Here is a 27,545-nt window from a genome sequence, read left to right on the forward strand (position 1 = left end):
TAAGGACAAAAAAAACACCTTTATTTCTATTGGAAAGAGATGTAAGTATTAGACGAGTGTCATAGAAAGAATGGTCTGTTCTTTGACCAAGCTCATTCCACAATAACAACAATAATAATATGAATAATAAGCAATTATCATGTCAGACATCATCACATGTTAACTGAAGTGTTTGAAAGAAGATCATGGGGGAGATGACATTTAGTAGTCAGAACATTAGCATTGTTGAAATGACTTGGTCCATCCATGTCGCGTCACTGCCTAACAACTGCCGTTTTCTTTGACACAAACACTAAAACTTGGTTCTTTTTCAATGAACAAGATCATGATAATGTTTAAAACATGGATCAGCGCACACATGATGACTGACACACTAACAGTAATTTCCCCCACATCAGACATATTTGTTTTTGTATTGTTACTGTTCTTAATAAAATCTTTTCTGGTTAATTGCATACGTCTTTCCTGCTGGAAGTTTCCGGAAGAATAAACTGTTTCCTCTGCTCATGTTGCCCTGGAAAGAAGGAAGAATTGAAATGTGGTCACCACCTAGTATAATAAATGACCTTAATAGAATATTATGAGAAACTTCTGATTTTATAAAACCAATGTCATGGTGCAGAAAGGTAAAAATAAAGAAATACATAAAAGTTACATTATCTATTATACATATTGCATGTGTGCAAATTGGGAGTACTGTTTAAGGAGCAGGCAACCAATATTTTTTGTGACCCATATGAGACACCATATCTACCCGGAAGTAGTTGTATGCGGACTTGGGGTTGAAGGTAAACTAATGTAAGTAGAAGACGGAGGATCAAGGGGGTTTCAATCAAGGATGTCTTTGCATTAACTTAGCCAAACATTGAATATGTTGTATAAAGAGAATAACCTGATTAGTTACATCAGGAATGTATTATCTCGCTACGAGCAAGGGGGCTGGCTTAGTAGAAAATGACTAATTACAAACGTGGATTATCTGTCATTCAAGAAGAACAATAATCTGATGAAGAATATAAAGAAAATATAGCTTCTAAAGGAAACAAGGTTACAGTTGAAAAATGCAAGACCCTGATTGAAAATTTCCCACTATGCTAATTAAAGGGGAACTGCACTTTTTTGGAATTTTGCCAAGTGTTCACAATCATTATGAGAGACAAGGAGATGGATGGATTTTTAAATGCATTCTAAAACGTAAACACAAATTCTCCCACGATGGAGCTATTGTGATGTCCTCTATTCCATCCATAAAGCCCTCGAAATAACCATCTAAAACCGCCAAAATTTCCTCACTCATATTTAGTGACTGGAATATTAACCAAGTATTGGTTATATTGTTATGATAAGCGCTAAGACAGACAAACGCTTGTATGGCTATGTTGACATCATTGGATGGTGAAGGTGAGCTGCTTTCTTACCTCGAAGCTGGTTAAATGTTTCTCTAGATCATAAATAATAACTCTCACCTTGATAATAAAATAATGAGGACATAATCCGACAGGTTGGTCAACTTAGATAGCCAATTTAGAACCGAAAATGGTGAGAAAGACAAAAAAAAGATGCTTAGTTCAACCCCACTTTTTTCTTCTTGAGGATAATGACTTAATCTAAATGGGAATGTCTCAACATTCTATCAGTCAGCATCCTAGTGAGTGGAGACATTGTACCGTAAGTGATATTTAATTATGTGTCTTGTCTGTCATGAAGTCTGCAGTGAGTAGTAACTAGTGAGGTTGTTGAATGAAAAAGTCAACTTTATGATGCGTTTTTGAAATTAATGCTTAAAATGAGCAAACATGTAAATATTTGGAATGTGCCTGTTACTACATAACATATACTTTATAGTTACAGCATGTATACAAAACCTTAATGGAAGTGTTTGGATGTTTATAGTGCTTTATAGGCAGAATAGTCATGTGAATGTACAAAGAATGGTTGATGATGGTTCTCAGTTCTCACTGTCAAGCGCTTGAGTGTGTAAAAAGACGCTATATAAATCTAATCTATTATCATATGCACATAACAGTATACTGCTTTATTTTAATGATGTAGTTGACCATTTTAGTTTTATTCTTTCAACTTCAGGGTGCTGTGGATATTAAGCTGTGCCGTGGGAACTTTTCCCATTTCAATTAAATCAGGGGTCTCAATCAGGTACTGTCTTTAGCGCCATCTACACCCTGTTCAAACAGCGTGCAAGCCCAGTTATATGTTGTATCTGGCTACCTGAGATGCACGTGTGTTATGGCAAGACATACTTGATCAACTGCTACACACTTAGGGTGTCCTTTAACATTGTTACATATATGTGCCACACTGTGAACCCACACTAAACAAGAATGAGAAACACATTTTGGGAGAACATCTGCACCGTAACACAACATAACAAATACCCAGAATCCCATGCAGCCATAACTCTTCCGGGCTACAATATACACCCCCACTACCACCAAACCCCCCACGCCTCCACTTGCGTCGGTTGAGGTGGTGTATATTGTAGCCCGGGAGAGTTAGGGCTGCAAGGTGTTCTGGGTATTTGTTCTGTTGTGTTTAAGTTGTGTTACTGAGCGGATGTTCTCCCGATATGTGTTTGTCGTTCTTGTTTGGTGTGGCGCATATTTGTAACAGTGTTAAAGTTGTTTATACGGCCACCCTCAGTGTAACCTGTATGGCTGTTGATCAAGTATGTCTTGCAGTAACTTACGTGGATCTGCAGAAGCCTAATACAACATGTTACTGAGCCGGCACGCTAGTTGTGTGATGTAAAAGCGGACGCGATGACATGTTGTAGAGCAGTGGTTCGCAAATGGGGATACGTGTACCCCTGGGGGTACTTGAAGGTATGCCAAGAGGTACGTGAATTTTTTTTTAATATTCTAAAAAATAGCAGCCATTCAAAAATCTTTTATAAATATATTTATTGAATAATACTTCAACAAAATATAAATGCAAGTTCATAAACTGTGAAAAAAAATACAAAAATGCAATATTCAGTGTTGACAGCTACATTTTTTTATGGACATGTTCCATAAATATTGCTGTTAAAGATGTATTTTTTGTGAAGAAATGTTTAGAATTAAGTTGATGAATCCAAATGGATCTCTATTACAATCCCCAAAGAGGGCACTTTAAGTTGATGATTACTTCTATGTCTAGAAATCTTTATTTGTAATTGAATCACTTGTTTATTTTTCAACAAGTTTTTTAGTTATTTTTATATCTTTTTCCAAAATAGTTCAAGAAAGACCACTATAAATGAGCAATATTTAGCACTGTTATACAATTTAATAAATCAGAAACTGATGACAAAGTGCTGTATTTTACTTCTTTATCTCCTTTTTTCCAACCAAAAATGCTTTGCTCTGATTAGGGGGTACTTGAATAAAAAAATTGTTTACAGGGGGTACATCACTGAAAAAAGGTTGAGAACCACTGTTGTGGAGGACAATTAAAGGCAGTGCAGTCACCACATGCCCTCAATAACGTCGGCCGGGAGAAAATTGGGACAAATTCGAGAGAATGGTTGCACCGGTAGATTGTCAGGAGGTGCACTGAAATTCGAGAGTCTCCCTGAATTAATCGTGAGGGTTGGCAAGTATCTTGCCATTCATAGAAGGTGAATTAATTAAAAAGTGCATGTTAGAGTTTTTAAGAAATCTTTTCTTGCGGCCCAGCGTCACCCAGTTTCTGCATCCAGTGGCCCCCAGGAAAATTGAGTTTGGGACCCCTAATCTGAATGGTTAAAAAAAAAAAAAAAAAAAAAATAGAAGTCACTTTGTTACCGCTTGTGATTTAGACCCCCTTGGTCGTCCGGTCTATCTTCTTTTATTTATTCATTTTTTCTTACCTTCACGTAAAACTAATTCCGGTTAAACTTGGTGTCTCAAACAAATTTGCAATATATATATTGAAAAAAACATTTTAGTATATTTAAAAAATTATTAAAAGATACATGGATTAAGACCGATCGAACACACATTGTATTGTTTGAAGGTAGATAGACATCATGAAATATGTCAGTGATTATTTCTTTACATTCAGTAATGAGATAATTCCCTATTAAACTTTTTGAAAATGTTGCACCTTTCATGTGAATGAATGCAAAGAAGTCTGTCTCTTTTCTAACAACACAGATTTTCTTTAATACAAAATAAAAAGCTGCCTCTTTCGTTTCAGGAAGAAAATATACATTAACCGCAATATAGAGCGATTTGCAATACAATAGCCATACTCGCAATTATAAATCAATAACATACATTATTTTATGTGTACATACACACACACATATATATATATACACATATATATATGTATATATATATAATTTCTTTATTTTTTTTTAAATACACTTTTAATTTGATTAATTAATTACGTTATCTAGTTATTAATTTTTTTCTTAAATAGTGGACAAAAAAACAGTGTTTACTTTTGCTATTTATCATTCAGCAAATGTGCAAATGTTTGGTCAACAACTTTGTTTTTCTTATGTGGTGTATAATGCAGTCCTCGTTTATAAGCATAGAATAAACACATGCTTATACACAGACAACATACATGTCGGGCATAACTGACCTGACATTAGTAAGTGATACCAGTGATTTTCTTTTTAATCCCATACAGAGTAAAATTCCGGCTCGTATCGGCGATACAGATCCGATGCTAATACTTTGTGCAAATATACCCAATGTGTGTGGTGAAATTTTACGAGTAGTGTATCGGTCAAGGCGCACAGCATAAGGGAAAAATATTTGAAGCCACAGAGGCTAAACATCAATTTGTGAGGTATTCACATCGTTAAAAGCTAAATTTTGAGTTAACTTTTCATAGAAACTGCAGTTTCCAAACTGATATAAAAACAAATCTACTGCAAAGGATCCTGCTTCTCAAAAAAAGTTGAAAAATGCTCAAGTGAACATTATAGTTTTACACTTGACACTTTACAAGTTTTTTTTTCATGTTTGCTTGTAACATTGAATGTTCCTGTACTATTCTTTGCACTTAAAAATACACATTTGTAGTAATAAATATGATTACAACATTTTAACATTGTTTGTGTTCAATTACTTTGTGTTTTCGTAAACATTCCTGCCACTTAATTTTACACAATATGCCATTTTTACTACTTTTTGCGACACATCTGCAATGTACGATTTGAGCGAGCGCATCTAAATTTTTGAGCGTCCAATACAATTTGTGAGCGCGCATTCAGAAGTGCGTGCATGTCATACAATCTGTGTGTGCGTATCTGAGGTGTGCCTACATTTAACCAACCACGGAAGACAAAGCAGGAAGCTTGGCAGCACTGAGCAAGTGTTCCAGCATGGTCCAAACATGATCAGTGGCTGCAAAGCTCCAACTAGTGATAAGGAAAGGCAAGGGGGAGTTACAGACAACCCTTTTTACATTTTCAAGTGGCTAGCTAGCTAGCTAGCTAGCTAGATAGATAGATAGATAGATAGATAGTACTTTATTGATTCCTTCAGGAGAGTTCCATCCATCCATCCATTTCCTACCGCTTATTCCCTTTTGGGGTTGCGGGGGGCGCTGGCGCCTATCTCAGCTACAATCGGGTGGAAGGCGGTGTACACCCTGGACAAGTCGCCACCTTATCGCAGGGCCAACACAGATAGACAGACAACATTCACACTCACATTCACACACTAGGGCCATTTTAGTGTTGCCAATCAGGAGAGTTCCTTCAGGAAAATTAAAACAATACAGACGGATCAAAATAACCAATCCCAGATCACTGTGCCTACAATTAACCAACTACGGAAGACACTAGGCAATTTAAACCAATCAGAAACAATGTAAGGCGGGTCTTGGCGTCTCTCTTTCACACACCTCGGCTGTACGTTGTTTCTGATTGGTTTAAATACGTGGTGTCTTCCATGGTTGGTTAAATGTAGGCACACCTCAGATACACACGCGCAGATTGTATTACACACACGCACTTCTGATTGCGCTTACACAAGTTGTATTACACGCTCAGAAATCTGGATGCGCTCGCTCATATCTTACATTGTAGAATTGTCGCAAAAGTCATGTGTACAAAAGACAGCCAATAGGGGGTTCCTGCTTTTTGCAGATCATAGATACGTACGTAGATGCATGCACTGCTGAACGCTCAAATCTTACACGGCAGAAGTGCTACAAAAGTTACGCCTAAGAAACTTTTCTGATTAGGGACAGACACAAAACTTAAAATACACGTACGCAGATCTGCATACACACACTTGGATTGATATACCGACACACAAATTAGTACACACGTGCGCACAATAGATTACACGCACAGATTGAGATACACGTTTGCAACTAAATTTGCTACAATACTTCGACACATGTCAGGGTCTGCGGGGATTTGCGCAAAGACACATTAAACCACATATTCGTGTTTAAAAAGTGAATGCACATAAATGAGCTAACCTCTCGGCTCAGGTGACTCCAGCAGTGCACCCAGGTAGGATATACTGATGCATACGGAGGACGCCCTCCAGCCAGCCTGCAAAAAGTGTGTGTTTCACATTTTATTTGAAAAGACAGAACAATGATTGGTCAGCTAACTCACCCGCAATTATTGACAGCCATGAGGTTTGATACCAATACAAAAGGGTATGTCAGCATGCTTGCAAAGAACTGCACAAAAAGGACAGTTATTCTGCTTTAGTCAAGGCAATAAATACTGCTCTTTATGCCAACATAGACATACACAAACTTACCCCTGTGACAGCCTGGAAGCAGTTCTTGAGTTCTCCTGTGTGACTCATCTGAATGGAGGAATACAAAACCTTAATGCTTACCATAACCATCACACAAGTTGAATAGAAATACTCTGGTCTCTAAAAAGGTAGTAATCAGCCACTTACGGCTTTCATGGGCTACTTTTGTGACTGTTACAACTGATTTAATAAAAATGTTTTCCTAAATTTGTGGCAAATGTTACAATGTTTAGATGCTCTTTTTTTCCAGTAAAACTGTATTAGCTTTGATTTTACAAATTATTTTAATGTCTTTTTTTGGTACTGTGACACACTACTGTGTGGTCACATTAAGTCACATATTTGTATTTAGTGTAAAGAACATTTATGTTGAATTGTATCTCAATTTTACCACCTGGGGGAAAAGCAGGTATTTTGTTCTCTCTGTGCCTGGAAGAAAATATTGATTTTCTATTCATAGTCTGAAAATAAATGCCTGTTTCTACTTATTAGTGTGTTATCAGTGTAATTTCATTTGAACTATTGTCGTTTGAATTCTGGAGAAATTATGATGCAAAATACAAAGTCTTTGGTTTCACCTCTACAAACACTGATATATTATTAAGAGCAATATATTGATATATTGCCATATTATGGTGAACCATGTATTGCATATGGTCTGGTATTGTGAGATTCCCATCTTACATTGCATATAATTTGCCTGCTTTCGATAAAAGCCATCTTTAAACGGTGATGTTGGATGGTAAATAAGAGATGAGAGATTATAATCACAGGTCGACATCTCCATCAATGTAAAAAATTAAGTGAAGAAATGGATGGGCTATGCCGGGACATATATTATTGGCTAAAATGTCCAATAAAATTGCAGGGATTGGAAAACATTATAAGGCCGCAAATAATTTGTGGGGATTGGTTGAATTGACATGAATTGGCGAAAGGTATTCCTGGAGGATCTGAGTAGTACCTTATCAGGACATGCAATTTTGTATTTTTTATATTCTTAGTTGAGCTGGCTGTCAGTTGTGATGCCTGTTCTTGAGCAAATCTTGATCGGTGAAACTTGATACATTCTAAAACTATCACTTTATATGTATGCATTGTGTATACATCCAGTATATTTATAATGTATGTATATATAATATACACACACACACCTTTTGTTCATTTGGATGACAAAAAGACAAAAGACAAATGAAAAGGTAGCAACTAAGCTCATGTGAAATAAGAAGGAAATTGTATACCGAATCATCAATTGCGTATGTGTTGATGAAGTGAGCCAGCATGTTACAAATCCACAGAGCTAAGACGTCTCCAAGTAGTCGAGGAATCAATCCACTAAGGGGAAAAAAAATGAAAAAAATACAGAATTTTGGATTGACACAAAAAAGTATGTGTGAATGCTGAGACAAGCAATGTTATTGTGCAGGAAAAAAATACATACAATATGAAATTACTAACATATCATTGTATTCTAATTTACATATATATTGTGCTTTATGGCACTTACTGTCAATTACTCTGTATAACCAAAGATCAAAATCAGCGCCTTTTAGATTCAATGAGCGTTTACTTATTGTTGTCCAGCCCACAGAAACATCAAAGAATGCAGTCTGCTAGTTTGATATCCTTTGCTCCATTAAATCCAATTCAATGTAGATCACTGTACTCTAAATCCATATGAAGAAAAAATAGACATCCATGTATTTTATGTATTTTAGTTAAGCGAAATATCTTATATCCTATTTATAATTTAGACCTGCCAAACTTGAGGCCTCAATGCCAAGCATTCACACACTTTGCTATTTTACATTTTTTTACATATATTTAACAATGTTAAAATACAGCCGTGGTCAAAAGTTTCGAATAATTTCTACAACTCTCATTCTTTTGTGATAGAGTGATTGGAGCACATACTTGTTGATTAAAAAAAAAACATTCAAGAAGTTTTTTTTATTTTTTATTTATTATAGGTCTATTGAAAATGTGACCAAATCTGCTGGGTCAAAAGTATACATACAGCAATGTTAATATTTGGTTTCATGTCCCTTGGCAAGTTTCACTGCAATAAGGCACTTTTTGGTAGCCATCCACAAGCTTCTGGTTTGAATTTCTAACCACTCCTCTTGCCAAAATTGGTGCAGTTGAGCTAAATGTGTTGGTTTTCTGACGTGGACTTGTTTCTCCAGCATCGTCCACTTCCCAAAGTCAGGAATTTGGGAAGGCCATTCTAAAACCTTATTCTAGCCTGATTTAGTCATTCCTTTACCACTGTTGACGTGTGTTTGTGGTCATTGTCCTGTTGGAACACCCAACTGCGCCCAAGACCCAAACTCTGGGCTGATGATTTTAGGTTGTCCTGAAGAATTTTGAGGTAATCCTTATTTTTCATTGTCCCATTTACTTTCTGTAAAGCACCAGTTCGTTGGCAGAAAAACAGTCTCAGAGCATAATACTACCACCACCATGCTTGACGGTAGTAACGTTGTTCCTGAGATAAAAGGCCTCACCTTTTCTCCTCCAAACATATTGCTCGGTACTGTGGCCAAACAGCAAATTTTTTGTTTAATTTGACATTACATGGACAAAGATAAGATCTTCTAGAGGAAAGTTGTGTTAAGGTTAAGTTAAGGTTTTAGAATGGCCTTCCCAAAGTCCTGCCTTAAACATGTGGACAATGCTGAAGAAACAAGTCCATGTCAGAAAACCAACTAATTTAGCTGAACTACACCAATTTAGTCAAGAGGAGTGGTCAAAAATTCAACTAGAAGCTTGTGGATGGCTACCAAAAGCACGTTATTGCAGTGAAACTTGCCAAGGGACATGCAAGTAGGGTGTACCCCGCCTTCCGCCCAAGTGTAGCTGAGATAAGCGGCAGCGCCCCCCGCTACCCCAAAAGGAAATAAGCGGTAGAAAATGGATGGATGGATGCTGGATACTTTTGACCCAGCAGATATGGTCACATTTTCAGGAGACCCATAATGAATTCATAAAAGAACCAAACCTCATGAATGTTTTTTGTGACCAACAAGTTATGTGCTCCAATCACTATCACAGAAACATTCAAGTTGTAGAAATTATTGGAAACTCAAGACAGCCATGATATTATGTTCTTTACAAGCGTTATGTAAACTTTTGACCACAACTCTATGCCTTCACTTCCATTATGCAGTTATTTTGTCAATTATTCCAATGTGTCATGTTCCCATAAATCCAGGGCTGCACTTTTAACACTCCTGCTTTTTTAGCACTGTCAGGGTAGGGTGCGTGACGTCATAGTTTCAAAGAACGATACTAATAAGAATGGGAGTGTTATTGCAGCTTGAACTAACTGCTGCGTTGAAACAGTAATTTATATCACAAATATTGATCTGATACCAGAGGCGAAAGCGTTTGCTAAGGCAGGCTGTACGCTCTGAACAATTTGGAGGAAATAATGTACTACAAGCTGACCATATCACAGCATTTGCGGTCAATGGGGTAAACATTTTTTGAAGGGACTTGTGATGCACACAATACAAGATGTTTTACAGGGTCAAGAGCGAACCGGTGTAGCGTACACCGCAACCTCCACACAGGAAACAAACCGGCGAAAAAGCAACAAAATATGTCGTTTGCTTGCGGTTGACGTAAACCTACTAAGGCTGTTCCCATACATGGCGGGCAGTGCCAAACATACTACACTACATCTACATACACATCATCATATCCTGCAACAATGTACACTCTCCCTCATTTGTTCTCAAACTTTTAACAAATCAGCTAACAGCAGCTCTCTACTCTGGGTGTCTCAACGAATCATCGCCTTTACTCAACATCTCATTGCTCGTGTACACAAATCCAATGCTTCCCGTCGAACATACAGTACACACATATAGTTTTTCCTTTGCATGTCTCATCATTCAGATGCAACTTTTAGCCTTAACTTAATTTGAACATAGTTGACAGATTATCACATTATAATTAATGATTGCTGGCAATAACAATACATTTAAAAAATACACATACGTGAAGAAGCCCAGAATTCCCTCTTCTCTGTAGATGGTGGTGATGGAATCGAAGACTCCGCTAAAAACAATGACAAACGTGTTCAGAATTATGCAGTCTCAGAGTTTTGCTTAAAATATTATGTTGGTGAAACAACCTGTATTTGATCTCTCTTCCAATAAACTGCACCATACATCGCAGTGTGATCACTAAAGACAAAAAAACAAACTTAACATTGGAATCACACAGAACACTTGCACCAATCTCAGAGCCTGAGTTACTAAGATCCAAATACCACGCGCTAAACAGTGTGTGCAGAACATGAAATACTGTGTACTATGAGTGGGTGGGTTGCGTGTGATCTACTAACACTGCGTGTGCAATCAAAAAACGGTGGTGACTCCCTTGTTTGAATGAGGATTTTGCATGCATATGGTGCTTTTACCATACGACGATCAATTTCTGCACATTCATGTTATCATGTTTCTACCTGTGTGAAATGTGTTGAACCAAAAGGCTACATCTATACTCTGTAAAACCTTTTCTGAATCGCAATCAGACAATACATGTGATTAACGTGTACACTGACACTCAATTCTGTGCGCAACGCTGTTGATGGCATCACAAGGGCATTTGTGCGTCTGCTATGATTTGAACTAGGGCTGCAACAACTAATTGATTATAAAAATAGTTGCCGATTAGTTTAGTCATCGATTCGTTGGGTGTATGCAATGCGCAAGCGCGGAGACTCTTTTTTTATTTTTTCCTAAACCTTTATTTATAAACTGCAACATTTACAAAGAGCTGGGAAACAATAATAAAAATAAGTACAAAAACGGTACAAAACATCACCAGGGCGGCATTGAGGGTACATCTCATGTGGTGGCAGTGAGCCAGCCAATGATGTGTCATGTGCAGCTCATGTTACCACACAGTCTCCTTTGCCGAGAAGCATTCGAAAAATTGCGGAGGAAAACAGGAGCGATAGTTCAGCGGAGAAACATCTTGAGGTTAAAGGCCTACTGAAATGAGATTTTCTTATTTAAACAGGGATAGCAGGTCCTTTCTATGTTTCATACTTGATCATTTCGCGATATTGCCATATTTTTGCTGAAAGGATTTAGTCGAGAACATCGACGATAAAGTTCACAACATTTGGTAGCTAATAAAAAAGCCTTGCCTGTACCGGAAGTAGCAGATGATGTGCGCGTGACGTCACGGGTTGTGGAGCTTCTCACATCCTCACATTGTTTACAATAATAGCCACCAGCAGCGAGAGCGATTCGGACCGAGAAAGCGACGATTTCCCGATTAATTTGAGTGAGGATGAAAGATTCGTGGATGAGGATAGTGAGAGTGAAGGACAAAAAAAAAGAAAAAAAAAAGGCGAGGGCAGTGGGAGCGATTCAGATGTTATTAGACACATTTACTAGGATAATTCTGGAAAATCCCTTATCTGCTTATTGTGTTACTAGTATTTTAGTGAGATTATATTGTACCTGAAAGTTGGAGGGGTGTGGCCACGGGTGTGGTGACCGTCAGTGTCTCCGGTGGGAGGAGGTAATAGTCCGCAGCTGCAGGAGGACGCAAGCTCCGCTCATGTCCACGGTAAAAGCCGACTAATTAGCACAATTTTCTCACCAAAACGTGCCGGTTGACATGTGGTAGGGAACCATGTTCGCTTGACCGCTCTGTTCCATAGTAAAGCTTCACCTTTGGGAATGTAAACAAGGAAATACCGGATGTGTTTGTGTTGTCAAAGGCAGCTGCAATACACCGATTCCCACTTACATCTTTCTTCTTTGACTTCTACATTATTAATTGAACAAATTGCAAAAGATTCAGCAACACAGAGTCCAGAATACTGTGTAATTATGCGATTAAAGCAGACTACTTATAGCTATGTCAGCTACAACCGGTGACTGCACGTGCAAGCGTCATCATACGCGTCATCATTCCGCAACTTTTTTAACAGTATACTTCGCGGGAAATTTAAAATTGCAATTTAGTAAACTGAACCGGCCGTATTGGCATGTGTTGCAATGTTAAGATTTCATCATTGATATATAAACTATCGGACTGTGTGGTCGGTAGTAGTGGGTTTCAGTAGGCCTTTAATGCTTCAATGGAAAAAAAGTGTACGACCTAAGTCGTCCAAAGTGTCGGAACACTTTACTTTAAACACTGCAAAGAAGACATTTCCTGCAAAATGTGCAGCATGGACGTCGCGTGGCACGGAAAGACAACATTGATCCGGGAGCACCTGAAGAGGAGCCATGGATGAAGGGAAGAACTCACGGTACGTAACTTAAAGTCCAGAGTCTGGATAAATTGATCCGTTGTGTCCAAGTTTTTTTTAAGGCAGCGCTGCAGCAACTGTTGTGTATTAACTTTCAGAGTGTTAGGAACGTGTCGGAGAGTCGATGACTTCATTTTCTGTGTTGTTATGAGTGGCAACAGGCATTCATGAGTTGAGCATGGCAGCACTTTTTTGTGAGTAACGTTAACCTTATCCCTTTCTTGCAACGCGGGGCTGATAATGTGTCTCCAAAACACATTTGAGTCCGTTTTGAGTGCGGAAACGCACGGTTAACAATTTGGAAATAAAAATAACGGACAGAAATATCTCAGGTTCGTTTCATAATGGATCAATGTAGCCGGGCCCCAAAAAGCCATATACATCTATTTAGATTTGAGTATAACTACACGTTATGAAGGTGCTGGAATATTTCATGCTATTATTCAGAGGTAGCCTGAAATGAATCCTTCATTATTCACAACAGAAACGTGTACAATATCTGACCCAGTTCTGATCTGATGAGTTACATTTCTGTGTTGTTATTGGTGTATTCTGCAACTCCAAAGTCCATTTATCTAATTTAGCTGTTTTTTTAACGTGGTGGCGTACTTGCCTTTTACGTCAGAAATGATTAATAAAATCAACTGGGTGTGTATTGAGTTACATGTAAATGATGCTACTAAGTATGTTAATAATATGTTTTTTCTCATTTCAGAAAGAAACAAGGCAGCATTAGCGACTTGGTACAAAGGAAGGTGTACACACCACAGCAAGCGGCTGAATTGACTGATGCTACCTTAATATGTTGCTAACTGACATGAGGCCACTATCAATGGTGGAGGATGAAGGTTTTAGACAAAGGATTCACGTCCTCAACCCTGGTTACACTCTTCACTCGAGGAACCATTATACCAAACTAATGGAGAGGAAGTACGAGCAAACATTCCAAGCAGGGCAGACTGACATAAAAGTCACACAGAGCAAATTTCTCTCATTACTGATGTGTGGACAAGTGTAGCCTACTTTGGCAATACATGCCACTACATTGGAGACAAATGGAACCTGAAGTCAATCTGCCTTATGACCATGCCACTAGAGGAAAGACATTCAGCATCCATCATTGCAGAGTGTTTGGAATAGGTAGTAGACAGGTTTGAAATTCCCCTAAGCAAAATTATTGCTATTGTGCAGGACAATGGTGCACTTTATAAAAAAAACAACAACAACATTTTCCTAACACTCGCCTTGTTTTATTTGGCAAGTCGAAAGGACAAGGTGCTAGTATGCTGTTTTTTAAAATAAAGTATTGGAAAGGATAGAAATGTAGTTCGTCTCTTTTATCCGATTATTAATCAATTAATCGAAGTAATAATAGACGGATTAATCGATTATCAAATGAATCGTTAGTTGCAGCCCTAATTTAAACACAAGAAAATGCCTCAGGGACAACATATATTGTCATTTAGGAGATATATCACAGTAATATATTTCCTAAAAACAAAATAAGAATTACATTAAAAAAACGCTGGCAAACACCAAAACGCATCATTTCAATTAATTTTAATTAGCCCTAAAAGTCATCCAGCAGTAATTACATTATAAATGGCATTCGCTGAATAGATAATATGTCTAATATTTTTTAATTCTGTCAGCCCAAAATTTTTACACGCACACAGAGTATTCTCGTCTGTCCATCGTCCATCTGCGGAGCATAAACACTGATCCTGCAGCTATATGCGTTACATTGCATGTCCTTCTGACACATACTAAATAAAATGCTACACAGTGCTCACAAAACAGTGATGAGTGTTGATAAATCACATTACGCGTGTGAAATTTAATATTTGTATTTTCTCTTCCAAGTTATGTAGGCGTTTTGATGATCAGCATATATTTTGCTTTTTGAATAATGAAGACACAAAATATATTATACACCTTTTTCTGCTCATTTAACAGACAATCACTTTGCACGCGTTTAGTAGATTAACTTTGCATGTGCCATCAAGTTTACACATGATTTAGTATACGCCAACCTTTTGTAGATCAGGCCCTAAGTGTTCCAATCCAGATGTTTTATTTGCATTCCTGTAAGGAGTGTTTTCTGTGTTTATTTGCATTTCAAGTCATTTGTAGGTTTCGTATTTTTTTTCGTTTTCTTCAAAGTATTATACCCCACTAAACCCTAAATCTCAGTTGCTACTGTGTAGAAAAACATGAATAAACAATCACCTTGTGATGATTACAAAAATACGCTTGAAAAGTGTTGCACAACTAAAGAAAAACATTTTTTCCAATTTAAAATGTGGAACAGGCCTAAACATTAACTTTTCTCTAAGGACATTTAAAACATGTTTTTTTTTTTACAATAATAAATTTTTAGACCTGTACTTTGTCTTACTTTAATACTTCTTACCCGGGACACACTTCAGTAAAATGATTACAGGTGTATTTAATGTCATTTGGTGTTACAAAATTTCTGGAAAACGAATATATGCCAATATATGATTAATACTGTACTAAAAGACAAAGAGAACGCGCTTGGTGCATGCAGCTAGAGAATATATAGTCGTGTTGCAACACTGAGGAAGGATAACATGACTTTTTTTAGTGAACATTTTTTCCTTTATCACATTTCCAAAGGGCTAAGCAGACTCTTCTGATAGGAGTGTGTAAAAAAAAGAAAAAGAAAGAGTGAAATTAGGCATGGAGTAATGTTCAGAGTGTACAAAAAAACCCTAGCTGCCTACTCAGTTCAAAAGTCATGACCATCATTAAGGATAATGATGGTACATTTTAACATGGTAAAGGAGCAACTCCTTCAAAATTGACAGATAACTCAGCAGTGTAATTGTCTCATTATTGAGACTTCCGGTCTCTCCCTCCCTTGCAACACCCTTTTAACAACCGCAAGAATATAAATTCTGTTTTTCTCTCTTCTTTTTAACTGTATTGTATTTAATCTTTATGGTTCCCTGGGCATTGTATTCTAAGCGTTCAGTATGCAGTGTGACTGACTTAGGCATTAAGTTCAGACATATCTCAACATTCATTCCCACCATAAGAATGGCAAGCTTTCATAACTCGAGGACCACAAGCACTTGTATTTGACAATAATATTTCAATACTCTTTGCATTTGTTTTCAGAATGCAACATATAATGTCCTCGTCATTCATTGAAAAATTGTCACATGACCATACCATGAAACGGATGTGTAACTATGGTGGCACAGGAACGAGCTATCATCTCTTTGGTTGTCTGTAGAGGCAGAATACAGGGTACAAAAACAAGACAAAATGGAAATGTGATTAACAAGGTAAAAATTGGATCCACTATTGCTAAATCTTGCCAAAAAAAAAGGAAAACAAAAGTATATTTAATAAGATGGCATAATAAATGTGTTTAACTATCGAGCAATTAAAGCAAACAATGAAGCTGATAGTTCCATAATGAAGATATTGGAAGTGTTCCTGTAACAAAGCTGTGTCTTACCTCATTAACAACATTTTGTATGGAGCCATCACCAATCTTCTGCTGGTGTCCCACAAATGCCATCACCCGCAAAAAGAAAAAAAACAACACCTTTTTAGTCCCTTTAGTTCCTGTACATGCAAGTTCTTCATTAATTTATTTTAATAGACTTGCAAATATTGTGAGGAAAATATTTTCATGTTGACAATATGTGGTGCAGATATTTTTCCGCCCGATTTAAAATAAAGTTGTGGCATAAAATGTTTTATAAAACTTGAAGCAATTTGTATACTTTCCGAATGCACTGTATTTTTACCCATCCTAACTCTTGTAAAGGCATTTACAAGATATGCTTTTGCTCTTCATTCTGTGATTGAGTTGAAGGTAATGTTGCTCAAAAAGGTTCATTAAGCCTTCTAATTCATATACTTGTTATTTTAGTCAGACAATATAGGTAAACTGAGTGCAATTTTTATATGACAGGGTGTACCCTGCCCTGCGCCAAAATGCAGCTGGGATAGGCTCCAGCCCCTCTGCAACCCTAAAAAGAGACAAGCAGTAGAAAATACTGACCACTGTGACGTGTTGCCTATCAGCTGTTTTCTTAGGTTTGGCCTATAAGAACAGCTGATAGGCAACGTGTCACAGTGGTCAGGTGACCCTTTTGATGAAGACTGCAGATGGCAGTCGAAACATGTCAAGTAAAAAATTACATTACGTATATCGAAATTATAGACGGACTAAAAGAGCAATTGAAAAGTATATGGATGAGAAGACATAATGAACCTTTTTAAGCAACTTAAAAAAAAGACTTGGATACAAATTTTTTAGACCCCTTCGTCGCTTGGAGAGACTTGAGAAAACGTGTGCACTCTACAAAACCATTTACTATTTAACCTCCAATGCAGGGACGAAGAGGTGACGCCAAGAAGCCTCAACATAAAAAAAAACCATGAGAACCAAAAATGCGGAAAAAATTGTTACCTAAGCTTGGAAAGGATACGGATAACAGCGAACAAGATAGACAGGATCACCGAGCAAACTTCAAGCAAAACTTCCCAACAGAACACGATACAAAAAAGTTAATGGAAACACATCTGAAACTCATCTAAGAACAAGAATTTACAGTAACTAAAGGCGAAACACATCTGAAGCTCATCTAAGAACAAGAATTTACAGTAACTAAAGGCTGATGGATGAATGAATTAAAAAAAGCTAATCGACTGAAAAAAGAAAAAAGAAGACCCGCAGGTCAAACAAAAAAGAATGTACTCGGACACGGTTTTAACTTTACCATCACGCGAAACAAGTTGCCAAAAGAAGATTTAATTTTAGCTACAGAATTGGCATGTCAAAAAATAACAAAGCAGGGGCAGAGGGCGGAGCTACACAACGTAGTGGCAGGGATATTAAAAACAGCAAAACTCCCACAAAGGGAAAGACTAGCTATCATTACGCTGAAAAAAGACGAAACCTTCACCATCATACCAGCAGACAAAGGAAGAACTACAGTAATAATGGACACGGATGCCTATGAAAAACAAGCGGAAAAAATGCTAAAAGATAACTGCAAATATGAAATATTAAAAAAGACACTACAGAAGAAAGAAAAATCTTATCAAGACTTTCCTCAAAACTTTGGACGAAAGCAGGAAAAAACAAGATCATTATGAATTTTTAATACCCACAACAAATACATACCACTATAAAAATTCACAGCACCCTCAAAATTAATAAAAAACTTACCTCACTATGCCCAATAGTAGACAGTACAGGTTCAGTAAAAGTAATCTTCTGAAACTGTAGTAAAAAACAATTAAAAAAAACAAAAACTTCTTGGTCTCACAGAATACCACCGCAAAAATTCAAAACAACTCCCGAAATATCTCAACATAATAAAATTGGAACCAGATAAAATGTTTATTTCACATGACGTTGTTTCATTATTTACCAAATCAACATCAGTAGATGTCTGCCTGCACATTGTCAATAAACGCATCACAAATTAATATCAATACATTTTATATATAATGCACTTCACATTTCCAACAAATCTCAAAGCGCAACAAGGGCTTTTAGCTCAGGGCTAGCACCACCTGACGTAATTGGCATTCAGTGGGTTTGTGGAAGCCAGTTCAAGTGTGGCATTTCCAAAACTGGACTATCATGTACGCTGAAATTATCAAAGAAGAAATCACAAGTAATCCCACAAAAACCTCACACGTGCAAAAAGATGTGCACATCTTTTTAACGCTCACTAAGCAAGGGTTGATTATGTTTTAGCTGGCAACAACGTATTTAAGCCTGCCTAACTTATTCAGTATTAAGCCTGTTAAACATGTCAAAAGGAGCATCCTATGGTTATGGCAAAACATATTCATCTGTTTTAGAAGGCTCAAATTATTGGCACAACTACTAAAATGGGAACACACACAGAGCTGTCTGACGTGTTATTAAAATGGAAAAAAGGACATTGGGGAAATGTTGTACTCTTGTCATCAACACAGTATCTTGGCCAGAAATTAGTGCAAGTCAATCCATTTTTTTATACCGCTAAATTCTCATTAGAGTTGTGAGTTAGCTGGAGCCAATCCTAGCTGACTTCGGGTGAGAGTACACACTCAACTGGTTACCAGCCAATCACAAAGCCCACATAGACAAACAACGATTCACCCTGATATTCATAACAATTGACAACGTATAGTCTTAAACGCGATGAGATAGCGACTTGTCCAGGGTGTACAACGCCTTCCCCCCGATTGTAGCTGAGATAGGCACCAGCGCCCCCGCGACCCCAAAGGGAATAAGCGGTAGAAAATGGATGGATGGGATAGTCTTCAACCTAACATTCATACTTTTTGGAATGTGGGAGGAAGTCGCAGTACCCAGAGAAAACTTACATATGCACGGGAAAAATGTGTAATCTTCACAAAGAGATGTGCAAACTGCAACTCTGGACATAAATAAATGTCATGTAGTAAAAGCTGCGCCCCCCACCACCACAGGCATCTCCCTCTGGCTTGTCTCCCACAGACAGTGTTAGGAAGATTACTTTCAAAAACTAATTAATTAGTTACTCGTTAACAAAAAAGTAATTGAATTACTAAGGGGTTGTTTTTTTCTAAATATATCTAGTTAATTACCATGGAAAGTAAATAATAATGTTTTACTTTTTTTTAACCTTCATATAGCTGATGTATGCAGTTGAGAGGTGTTTCATGAGAGAGGAGTGCATGTTGGCAAGTGAAGCATGAAGTTAGCGAGGGCACGCTCTTTGGCTGTTTTAGCTTATTGGTCTGCGGATGGAAGGCGATTATTAACTACAGCACCTTGAAAATATTTTAACTGATACTTAATAAAGTGATTGAACGTGTGTCAATGGCTGACACGGAGTATAGTAAGATTATTATTATTATTGTTTATAATAGTCACTTTCTCATATGTTCATTATTCCCCCGTTTTAGTAGCGGCAGTGCAAGCGCCCGTGTGTGATAGCGGCCGTCTGCATTAGTAAAGAGCTACTTCATGAAGTAAACTTGCTGGGATTCTAATGTTGTCTTGTCCGCATCAAAAGTAGCTTGCCACATTACATCAAATGTATCAGTTCTAACATACATAAAAGTAATTAATTAGATTACTCATTACTAGAAAAACTAACGTTAGTAACGCTGTTATTATGTAATGTTTTTCGAAACACTGCCTACAATGTCTATAAAAATTCAACGCACATACTTCTTTGCCAGTTATGCAAATTAAATTCAGACACATCGCTCAGGAAATGTGTCACTTTGGATCTTATTTATCCGGAATAGAAAAAGGACTGAGCATCAACTCTTACCTCAAGTGTCCCATGTTCATGACATTTCTGTAAGAAAAGGAAAAAACACATGTTTGAATAAAATATGCTATGCTGTTTGAATGAATATTTGAGTTGTGTTGAAAAGGCTTCATTGCTGTTGCAGTTGATTGATGTCACAGAAACGTGGACATTCTTATTTGGACAAATCAAACTCTCAGCCAGTTGGAAAGGAGTGTGTTAAATGGGTGATTTTATGATTTGTTTTCTACATTTAGAACCCTTCCTTATGGTTTATATAAGATGTAATTGTGTTTATTTGGTCAAGATTTTGTATAGACTATGGGACCCATCACCTCCCTGCTTGACACTCAGCATTAAGGGTTGGAATTGGGGTTTAAATCACCAAAATGATTCCCAAGCGCGGCCACCGCTGCTGCTCACTTCTCCCCTCACCTCCCAGGGGGTGGAACAAAGGGATGGGTCAAATGCAGAGGTTAGTTTTACCACACCTAGTGTGTGTGTGACTATCAGTGGTACATTAACTTTAACTTTTTTTACATACAGTCTTCAAGCCGCTTTCTGAACCTCTCTTTAGAATACGCGGTTATTTACGGACCTCCACTTAGACTGCGTCTTTAACCATTTTGTAATTTTTAGCGCTCCCATATCGAGTCTATATGTTCCAACTATACGCTGCTTTGTATTAAAAATGGCAAAGGAAGAGGACGCATGTGCAGTCTGCCCTACAACAAGATCATAGAGAAAAATAAAGAACTTATTGACTACAGCATCACACTGACTACAGTAGCAAACTCGGGCAAAGCTCTTTGGATATCTCCATTTGTGAAGATATCCACTTAAGTCACACTACGGTTTTTTTTTTTTTTTTTTACAAATGGCTAATTTCAAATGGCTCTTTTGAAGGAAGTAACAGGGAAGGCAAGATTGTTTTACAGATATCTCTGCCCTGCCTCAACGGTTTGGATTTAAATTTTCAGGACTCAAAAGATTTTTGCAAATGTATTAAAATGAAAAACTAAGAAATCACATGTACATAAGTATTTACAGCCTTTGCTAATAAGCTCAAAGATAAATTCAGGGACATCCCGTTACAAATGATTATTCTTGAGATGTTCCTACAGTTTAACTGAAGTCCACGTGTGGTCAATTCAGTTGGTTGGACATGATTTGGAAAGGCACGCACCTGTCTATATAAAAAGTCCAACAGTTGACAGTGCATGACAGAGCACAAACGAAAAATTAAGTTGAAGGAATTGTCTCAAGACACCAATCTGGGGAGGGGTAAAGGCAAATATCTGATGCCCTGCAGGTCACAATAAGCAGAAACCTCGATCATTCGTAAATGGAAAAGTTTGGAAACACCAGGACTCTTCCTAGAGCTGGCTGGCGGTTTAAAATCAGCGATCACGGGAGAAAGGCCATAGTCAGAGAGGTGACCAAAAACCCGAAAGTCACTCTGTCAGAGCTACAGCATTCCTCTGTGGAGATAGTAGAACCTTACAAAAGAATAACCAACTCAACCACCAATCAGGCTTGTATGGTAGGGTGGCCAGGCAGAAGCCATTCCTTCGTAAATGTTTGCCAAAATGCACCAAAAAAGACTCTTAGATGACGAGAAAAAAATGATCTGGTCCGATATAAAGATATAAGTCTTTGGCATGAATACCAGATGTCATGTTTGAAGGAAACGGGACACCTCATCACCAGGCCAATACCAGCCTTACAGTGAAGTATTGTGGTGGCAGAATCATGTTGTGGGGATATTTTTCAGTGTGACACACTTGGAAACTAGCCAGGATAGAGGGAAAAGATAAATGCAGCAATGTACTGAGAAATTCTGGATGAAAACCTGTTCCAGAGCGCGACTGAACTCAGACTGGGGCGACGATAATGTTTTAAAGGGACATCGGCCCGAAGCCCACAACAAAGAAAGATATCAACAGAATGGCTTCAGGACAACTCTGTAAATACCCTTAGTGACGTCGCCAGAGACACTTGGATCCGATTCAACATCTATGGAGGAAACTGAAAATGGCTGTGCACCTACGCTTCCCATCCAACCTAATAGAGCTTGAGAGGTGCCGCAAAGAGGAATGGGCGAAAATGCCCAAAAGATGGGTGCGCCAAGCTTGTGGCATCATAATCAAAAAGACTTGAGGATTTAATTGCTGCCAAAGGTGCACCACGAATAATTGCGCAAAGGCAGTACATGTAATAGCTTAACAATTTTAAATTTTTTTATTTTATACATTTCAAAAATATCTAAAAAAAAACTAAAACTTAACACATTTTAATTATGGAGTATTGTGTTGGGTATAGAATTTTGAGGACAAAAATGTATTTATTCTATTTTGGAATAAGGCTGTATGTAACATAAAAGGTGGAAAAAGTAAAGCGCCATGAATACTTTCTGGATGTACTGTACATGCACAAAGTGTGCGTACAGTTACACAAAATCAGTTACAGAAACATGAACAATTTGCAGTGGGATTGATTTATAATTGTAACACTTTTCATTCATATCATAACTTTGACATGTTTGAATTAGATTAACTTCTGGTGTACCGTATTTCCTTGAATTGCCGCGGGGTATATAGTATGCGCCTGCCTAGAATTACTGCCGGGTCAAACTCGTTTCGCAAAATAATTAGCACATGCTTAGCATTAACGCCGGCTCAGGATTAATGCCGGGTCAAACTGATTTCGCAAAAATATTATTTTTATTAGCGCATGTCTATAAGCAGCTATGTTTTATTAATATACCGTAGCTGTGTGTGTCAAATATGAGTCATTAAATGACTCCTGCCTCCAGGTGGCGCTAGTGATCCTTCTTGCGACTACTTGGCTGCAGAAAAAGTGACAAGCAGCAAGAGTGAGCAGCGTGTGTTTATTTTTTCCCCTCGCTTGCACTTTTAACATGGAGGATTACATATCTAAAATAAAACAGTTTTCCAAACCGGACTTTCAATCGAAGCAGGAGGTAATAAAGGAAGATCTCCATCGAGACAGAGAGACTTTTAAAATTGAAGAAAGATAAGGAAGACTTCTATAAACAAGTTATCGATGCTTTTGCTCAAAAGGAGCTGCGCATGGACTTCATTTATAAGGTAAAACCATAAGGCTTTTTTTAATCAAATGTGCTTTTCATGATGGTATCCTTACATCAGACTCAATTTTTTAGGCGCAGGCTTAAATTTACTGCATGCCTTTGGTAAGTGCCGGAATGAGAAGCGGTTTTAAAATAATAAGCGCATGCTTGCTTTTACCGCATGCCTTTGGTAAGCGCCGGAGTGAGAAGAGGTTTTAAGTTAATTAGCGCCCCGGCAGCAATTCAAGGAAATATGGTATACATATACAAAGCGGTCTAAACGTTTTGACTAAAATGTACACCTCATAATTTATCCCTTTATATACCTAAAGTAATAACGTATAGGTGATAGTTAATTATATGTATTGCTGAATGTTGTAGAATCTATTATAATCTATGATACTACTGTATAAATTTTATTGTTGATTAGGTGAGGTTAGATTTTCAATACTTCTTGTCTATCAAAACATACCTGCACTATTTTACTGTGCACAACAGTGCCGAGGGTCCCAGCACAAAGCCTTGGCCCGAGCCCCTTGAAGAGACCAACTTTTCCATCAATCTTGATGATGTGTTTGGCTGAAAAATGAAAGAAACACAATAAACATAAAAAGATGCAAAGGCAGCAACAATGTAGATATGGTTTAAGTGGAAAGTTATGTATGCAGATTACAGAATACAAACATGTATAATTATAGTACAAAGACAAATAGCAATAGCTGGAAACAGTAGCTTAGTCACATGACACATCTGACCAATTTATGTACATATACAGTATGTACATATATATCCCGCACGCGCTGTGTACAATACCCAAACATTCAAACATATTTCTATCCAAACATATTATATTTGTGGCCAAACAGCTCAATTTGTGTTTCATCTGACCACAGAACTTTCCTCCAGAAGTTTTATCTTTGTCCATGTGATGTCGGATGAAACAACAGTTTACCTGTTTGGCCACAATACCAAGCAATATGTTTGGAGGAGAAAAGGCGAGGTCTTTAATCCCAGGAACAACACACCCTACCGTCAAGCATGGTGGTGGTAGTATTTTGCTCTGGGGCTGTTTTACTGCCAATAGAACTGATGCTGGGACAATGAAAAAGGAGGATTACCTCCAACTTTTTCAGGACAACCTAAAATCATCAGCCCGGAGGTTGGGTCTTGGGTGCAGTTGGGTGTACAAACATTGGAATGACCCCAAATACACGTCAAAAGTGCTAAAGGAATGGCTAAATCAGGCTAGAATTAAGGTTTTAGAAAGCCCTTCCCAAAGTCCTGACTTAAACATGTGGACAATGCTGAAGAAACAAGTCCATGTCAGAAAACCAACAAATTTAGTTGAACTGCACCACTTTTGTCAAGAGGAGTGGTCAAAAATCCAACCGGAAGCTTGCCAGAAACTTGTGAATGGCTACCAAAAGTGCCGTATTGCAGTGAAACTTGCCAAAGGACATGTAACCAAATATTAACATTGATGTATTTTCGGTAGACCCATAATAAATTCATAAAATAACATTTTATTTTAATTTATCCTGGAAAAAGTTACGCTTACCATAAGCAAACAGTCCAGGTAACTGGTAGACTTGTCTGCCAAATAAATTCCGCCCCAGGGTAGGAGGGAGTGGCTCGTGTCCCACCTATAAACAACCACAATAATGACAACATCACATTTAGGCTTCAATACTTGCTTTTTTAAAGTCTCAGAATAAGTTAAATTTCTAATAAATTAATTACACACAATTGTCAGTATATTTACCTAAATATGAAAACCACATTTTTGCAAACGAAGAACATTGTATGTGTAAATACAATATTTTGCTATATAAGTTGTATTCTTAATAACTATGAGTGTATGACCATGTTTGTGATGTTCAATTAAATGCATTTATATCATAAAAAATATCAATTATTAACAACATTTTAGAAGCATATAAGTATGTTTTAAATATTTTATAAATTGTAAATCAACTCATCAATACATATAACCTCGAAACCAGCTGTGTTCTTAACTGTTGCACTCGACTCCAGGAGGTGGTGGTAATGCACATTAGAACAGTGTTTTTCAACCTTTTTTGAACCGAGGCACATTTTTTGCATTGAAAAAATGCGGAGGCACACCACCAGTAGAAATTATTTAAAATTGACACTCACTTAACAGTAAAATGTGGTTGTCGCAATTGTTGGATATGACCTTAAAGTTTAAGCAAGCATGCTTGATTGATTGATTGAAACTTTTATTAGTAGATTGCACAGTACAGTACATATTCCGTACAATTGACCACTAAATGGTAACACCCGAATAAGTTTTTCAACTTGTTTAAGTCGGGGTCCACGTTAATCAATTCATGGTAAGAGCTTCACTATAGCTCTTGTCTCAAAGTAGGTGTACTGTCACCACCTGTCACATCACATCAAGACTTATTTTCACTTTTTTGCTGTTTTCCTGTGTAGTGTTTTAGTTCTTGTCTTGCGCTCCTATTTTGGTGGATTTTTCTCTTTTTTTGTTGGTATTTCACTGTAGCAGTTTCATGTCTTCCTTTGACCGATATTTCACGCATCTAATTTGTTTTAGCAATCAAGAATATTTCAATTGTTTTCATCCTTCTTTGTGGGGACATTTTTGATTGTCATGTCATGTTCGGTTGTACATTGTGGATGCCGTCTTTGCTCCACAGTAAGTGTTTGCTGTCGTCCAGCATTCTGTATTTGTTTACTTTTGTAGCCCCTTCAGTTTTAGTTTGGTTCTGCATAGCCTTCCCTAAGCTTCAATGCCTTTTCTTAAGGGCACCCACCTTTTGTTTATTTTTGGTTTAAGCATTAGACACCTTTTTTACCAGCATGCTGCCTCCCGCTGTTTCCGACATCTACAAAGCAATTAGGTACAGGCTGCCACCTACTGATATTGAAGAGCTTTAGACAGCACAGACACTCAACAACAACACATCATTTGCAGACTATAGTTACTGGTTTGCAAAAAATATTTTTAACCCAAATAGGTGAGATTAGACAATCTCCCACGGCACACCAGACTGTATCTCACGGCACACTGAATTAGAACACTTTGCTAGTTCCAAACAAAATGAAAGCAAGATAAGATAAGAGAGATATGTTGGCTGTAGTGATAGGAACGTTTTTTTCTTTTAACGGAGCCGTTTTTTTGTTTTTTTGGCAAAGCTCTCTCCAAAGATCCGTCCTGTTCAGCAGCTTTAACCTTAAAAAAAGGCACGAAACAAAGTGAATCCTGTCAATTCGTAGAGCCTGCTTTACTAAGAGCTAAATCGTTGGTTAACACCTCATCACTAGCTCGCTGTGTTTGGTTAGTTTTGACAATGCTGTATAAAATAGTTAGAGACGCGCAGGAAATAGTCGTGGTTTATTCCGTAGCCATCGTCCTTTTATCAAATTTGATGTCATTTTTTTAGAAGTCCATTGTGTAAACACATACGACGAACATTACACCCAAGGAATACACTTTTGATAACACAGCTCACAAAATGGACAACACCTTGACTACACACTTACGGATATATATCAACGTTCTTCTGAAGAAGATATTGCAAATCAAATGGATAAACACGCCCGATTTGCACCCTCGAATGAGTGGTAAGCTAAGAGAAGGTCATACGGAAGTTGATATTATTAAAGCGTTAATATGCTGAGCACTTGACCAAATGCTAATGTAGTAAACACAAGGATGGTATGTTTACACTTCATCGACTATCTGGTGGATGACACTAGATAAAAACAACGTTTATTTGATCAATTTGACTTTTGAGTGAAAAGCAGAGCTAACTCATAAGCAGCATTATTTCTCTCACTCCTGGACTATTGTGGTGACAGTTTGATTAGCACATTAAATCCAAAATATCTTACCTGAACCAAGACTTTAATGTACATCAAAGGATGGGAAAGGACAGTAAGCCCGGATCCCAAAATGACTTGACCACACGTGTCCGCCATCTTTACAGCAACAGCTGCCACCGGAAGTTGTTGTTTTACTGCTTCCTTACAGAGAGTCGTTTACACACAAAACGAAAATGTTTTGTTTAACGTTTAATAAAAGTTATTAGTCCACGTATGATGAAAATATCCATGTCCACGCATAAACTGAAAACAGTGTAATTACTGTCATACAAACAAGGACACATTAACAAAAC

General features: G+C 37.5%; 1 protein-coding gene across 4 annotated transcripts; it reads right to left on the reverse strand.

The window, feature by feature from the left end:
- On the reverse strand, window positions 1-27,545 carry mtch2 (mitochondrial carrier homolog 2). 4 transcript variants are annotated; one of them, XM_061884676.1, is made up of 14 exons: window positions 27,262-27,545; window positions 24,941-25,025; window positions 23,855-23,961; window positions 20,313-20,339; window positions 18,219-18,274; window positions 16,496-16,559; window positions 16,204-16,261; window positions 10,864-10,915; window positions 10,728-10,787; window positions 7,964-8,057; window positions 6,723-6,770; window positions 6,572-6,639; window positions 6,430-6,505; window positions 1-514 (listed from the first exon to the last, which is right to left on the reverse strand). In XM_061884676.1, exons 1-14 carry the CDS (start codon window positions 27,346-27,348, stop codon window positions 428-430), a joined length of 969 nt encoding a protein of 322 aa, XP_061740660.1. In that variant the 5' UTR covers window positions 27,349-27,545; the 3' UTR covers window positions 1-427. The 4 variants fall into 4 exon arrangements, with proteins under 4 accessions (XP_061740660.1, XP_061740668.1, XP_061740685.1 ...); XM_061884684.1 differs by having other exon boundaries at window positions 16,496-16,537; window positions 18,221-18,274; window positions 27,262-27,544; XM_061884701.1 differs by lacking the exon at window positions 18,219-18,274 and having other exon boundaries at window positions 16,496-16,534; window positions 27,262-27,540.

The sequence above is a fragment of the Nerophis ophidion genome, linkage group LG02 (genome assembly GCF_033978795.1).
Source record: "Nerophis ophidion isolate RoL-2023_Sa linkage group LG02, RoL_Noph_v1.0, whole genome shotgun sequence".
NCBI classification, from domain to species: Eukaryota; Metazoa; Chordata; class Actinopteri; order Syngnathiformes; family Syngnathidae; genus Nerophis; species Nerophis ophidion.

Coding starts and splice junctions, on each gene's coding strand:
- mtch2 (XM_061884676.1), bottom strand. CDS start 27,348: ATGGCGGACACGTGTGGTCAAGTCATTTTGGGATCCGGGCTTACTGTC. Junction 20,340..23,854: donor TGCACAGTAAAATAGTGCAG/GTATGTTTTGAT, acceptor CTTTTCTTACAG/AAATGTCATGAACATGGGAC. Junction 6,771..7,963: donor CATACGCAATTGATGATTCG/GTATACAATTTC, acceptor TCCTCCATTCAG/ATGAGTCACACAGGAGAACT.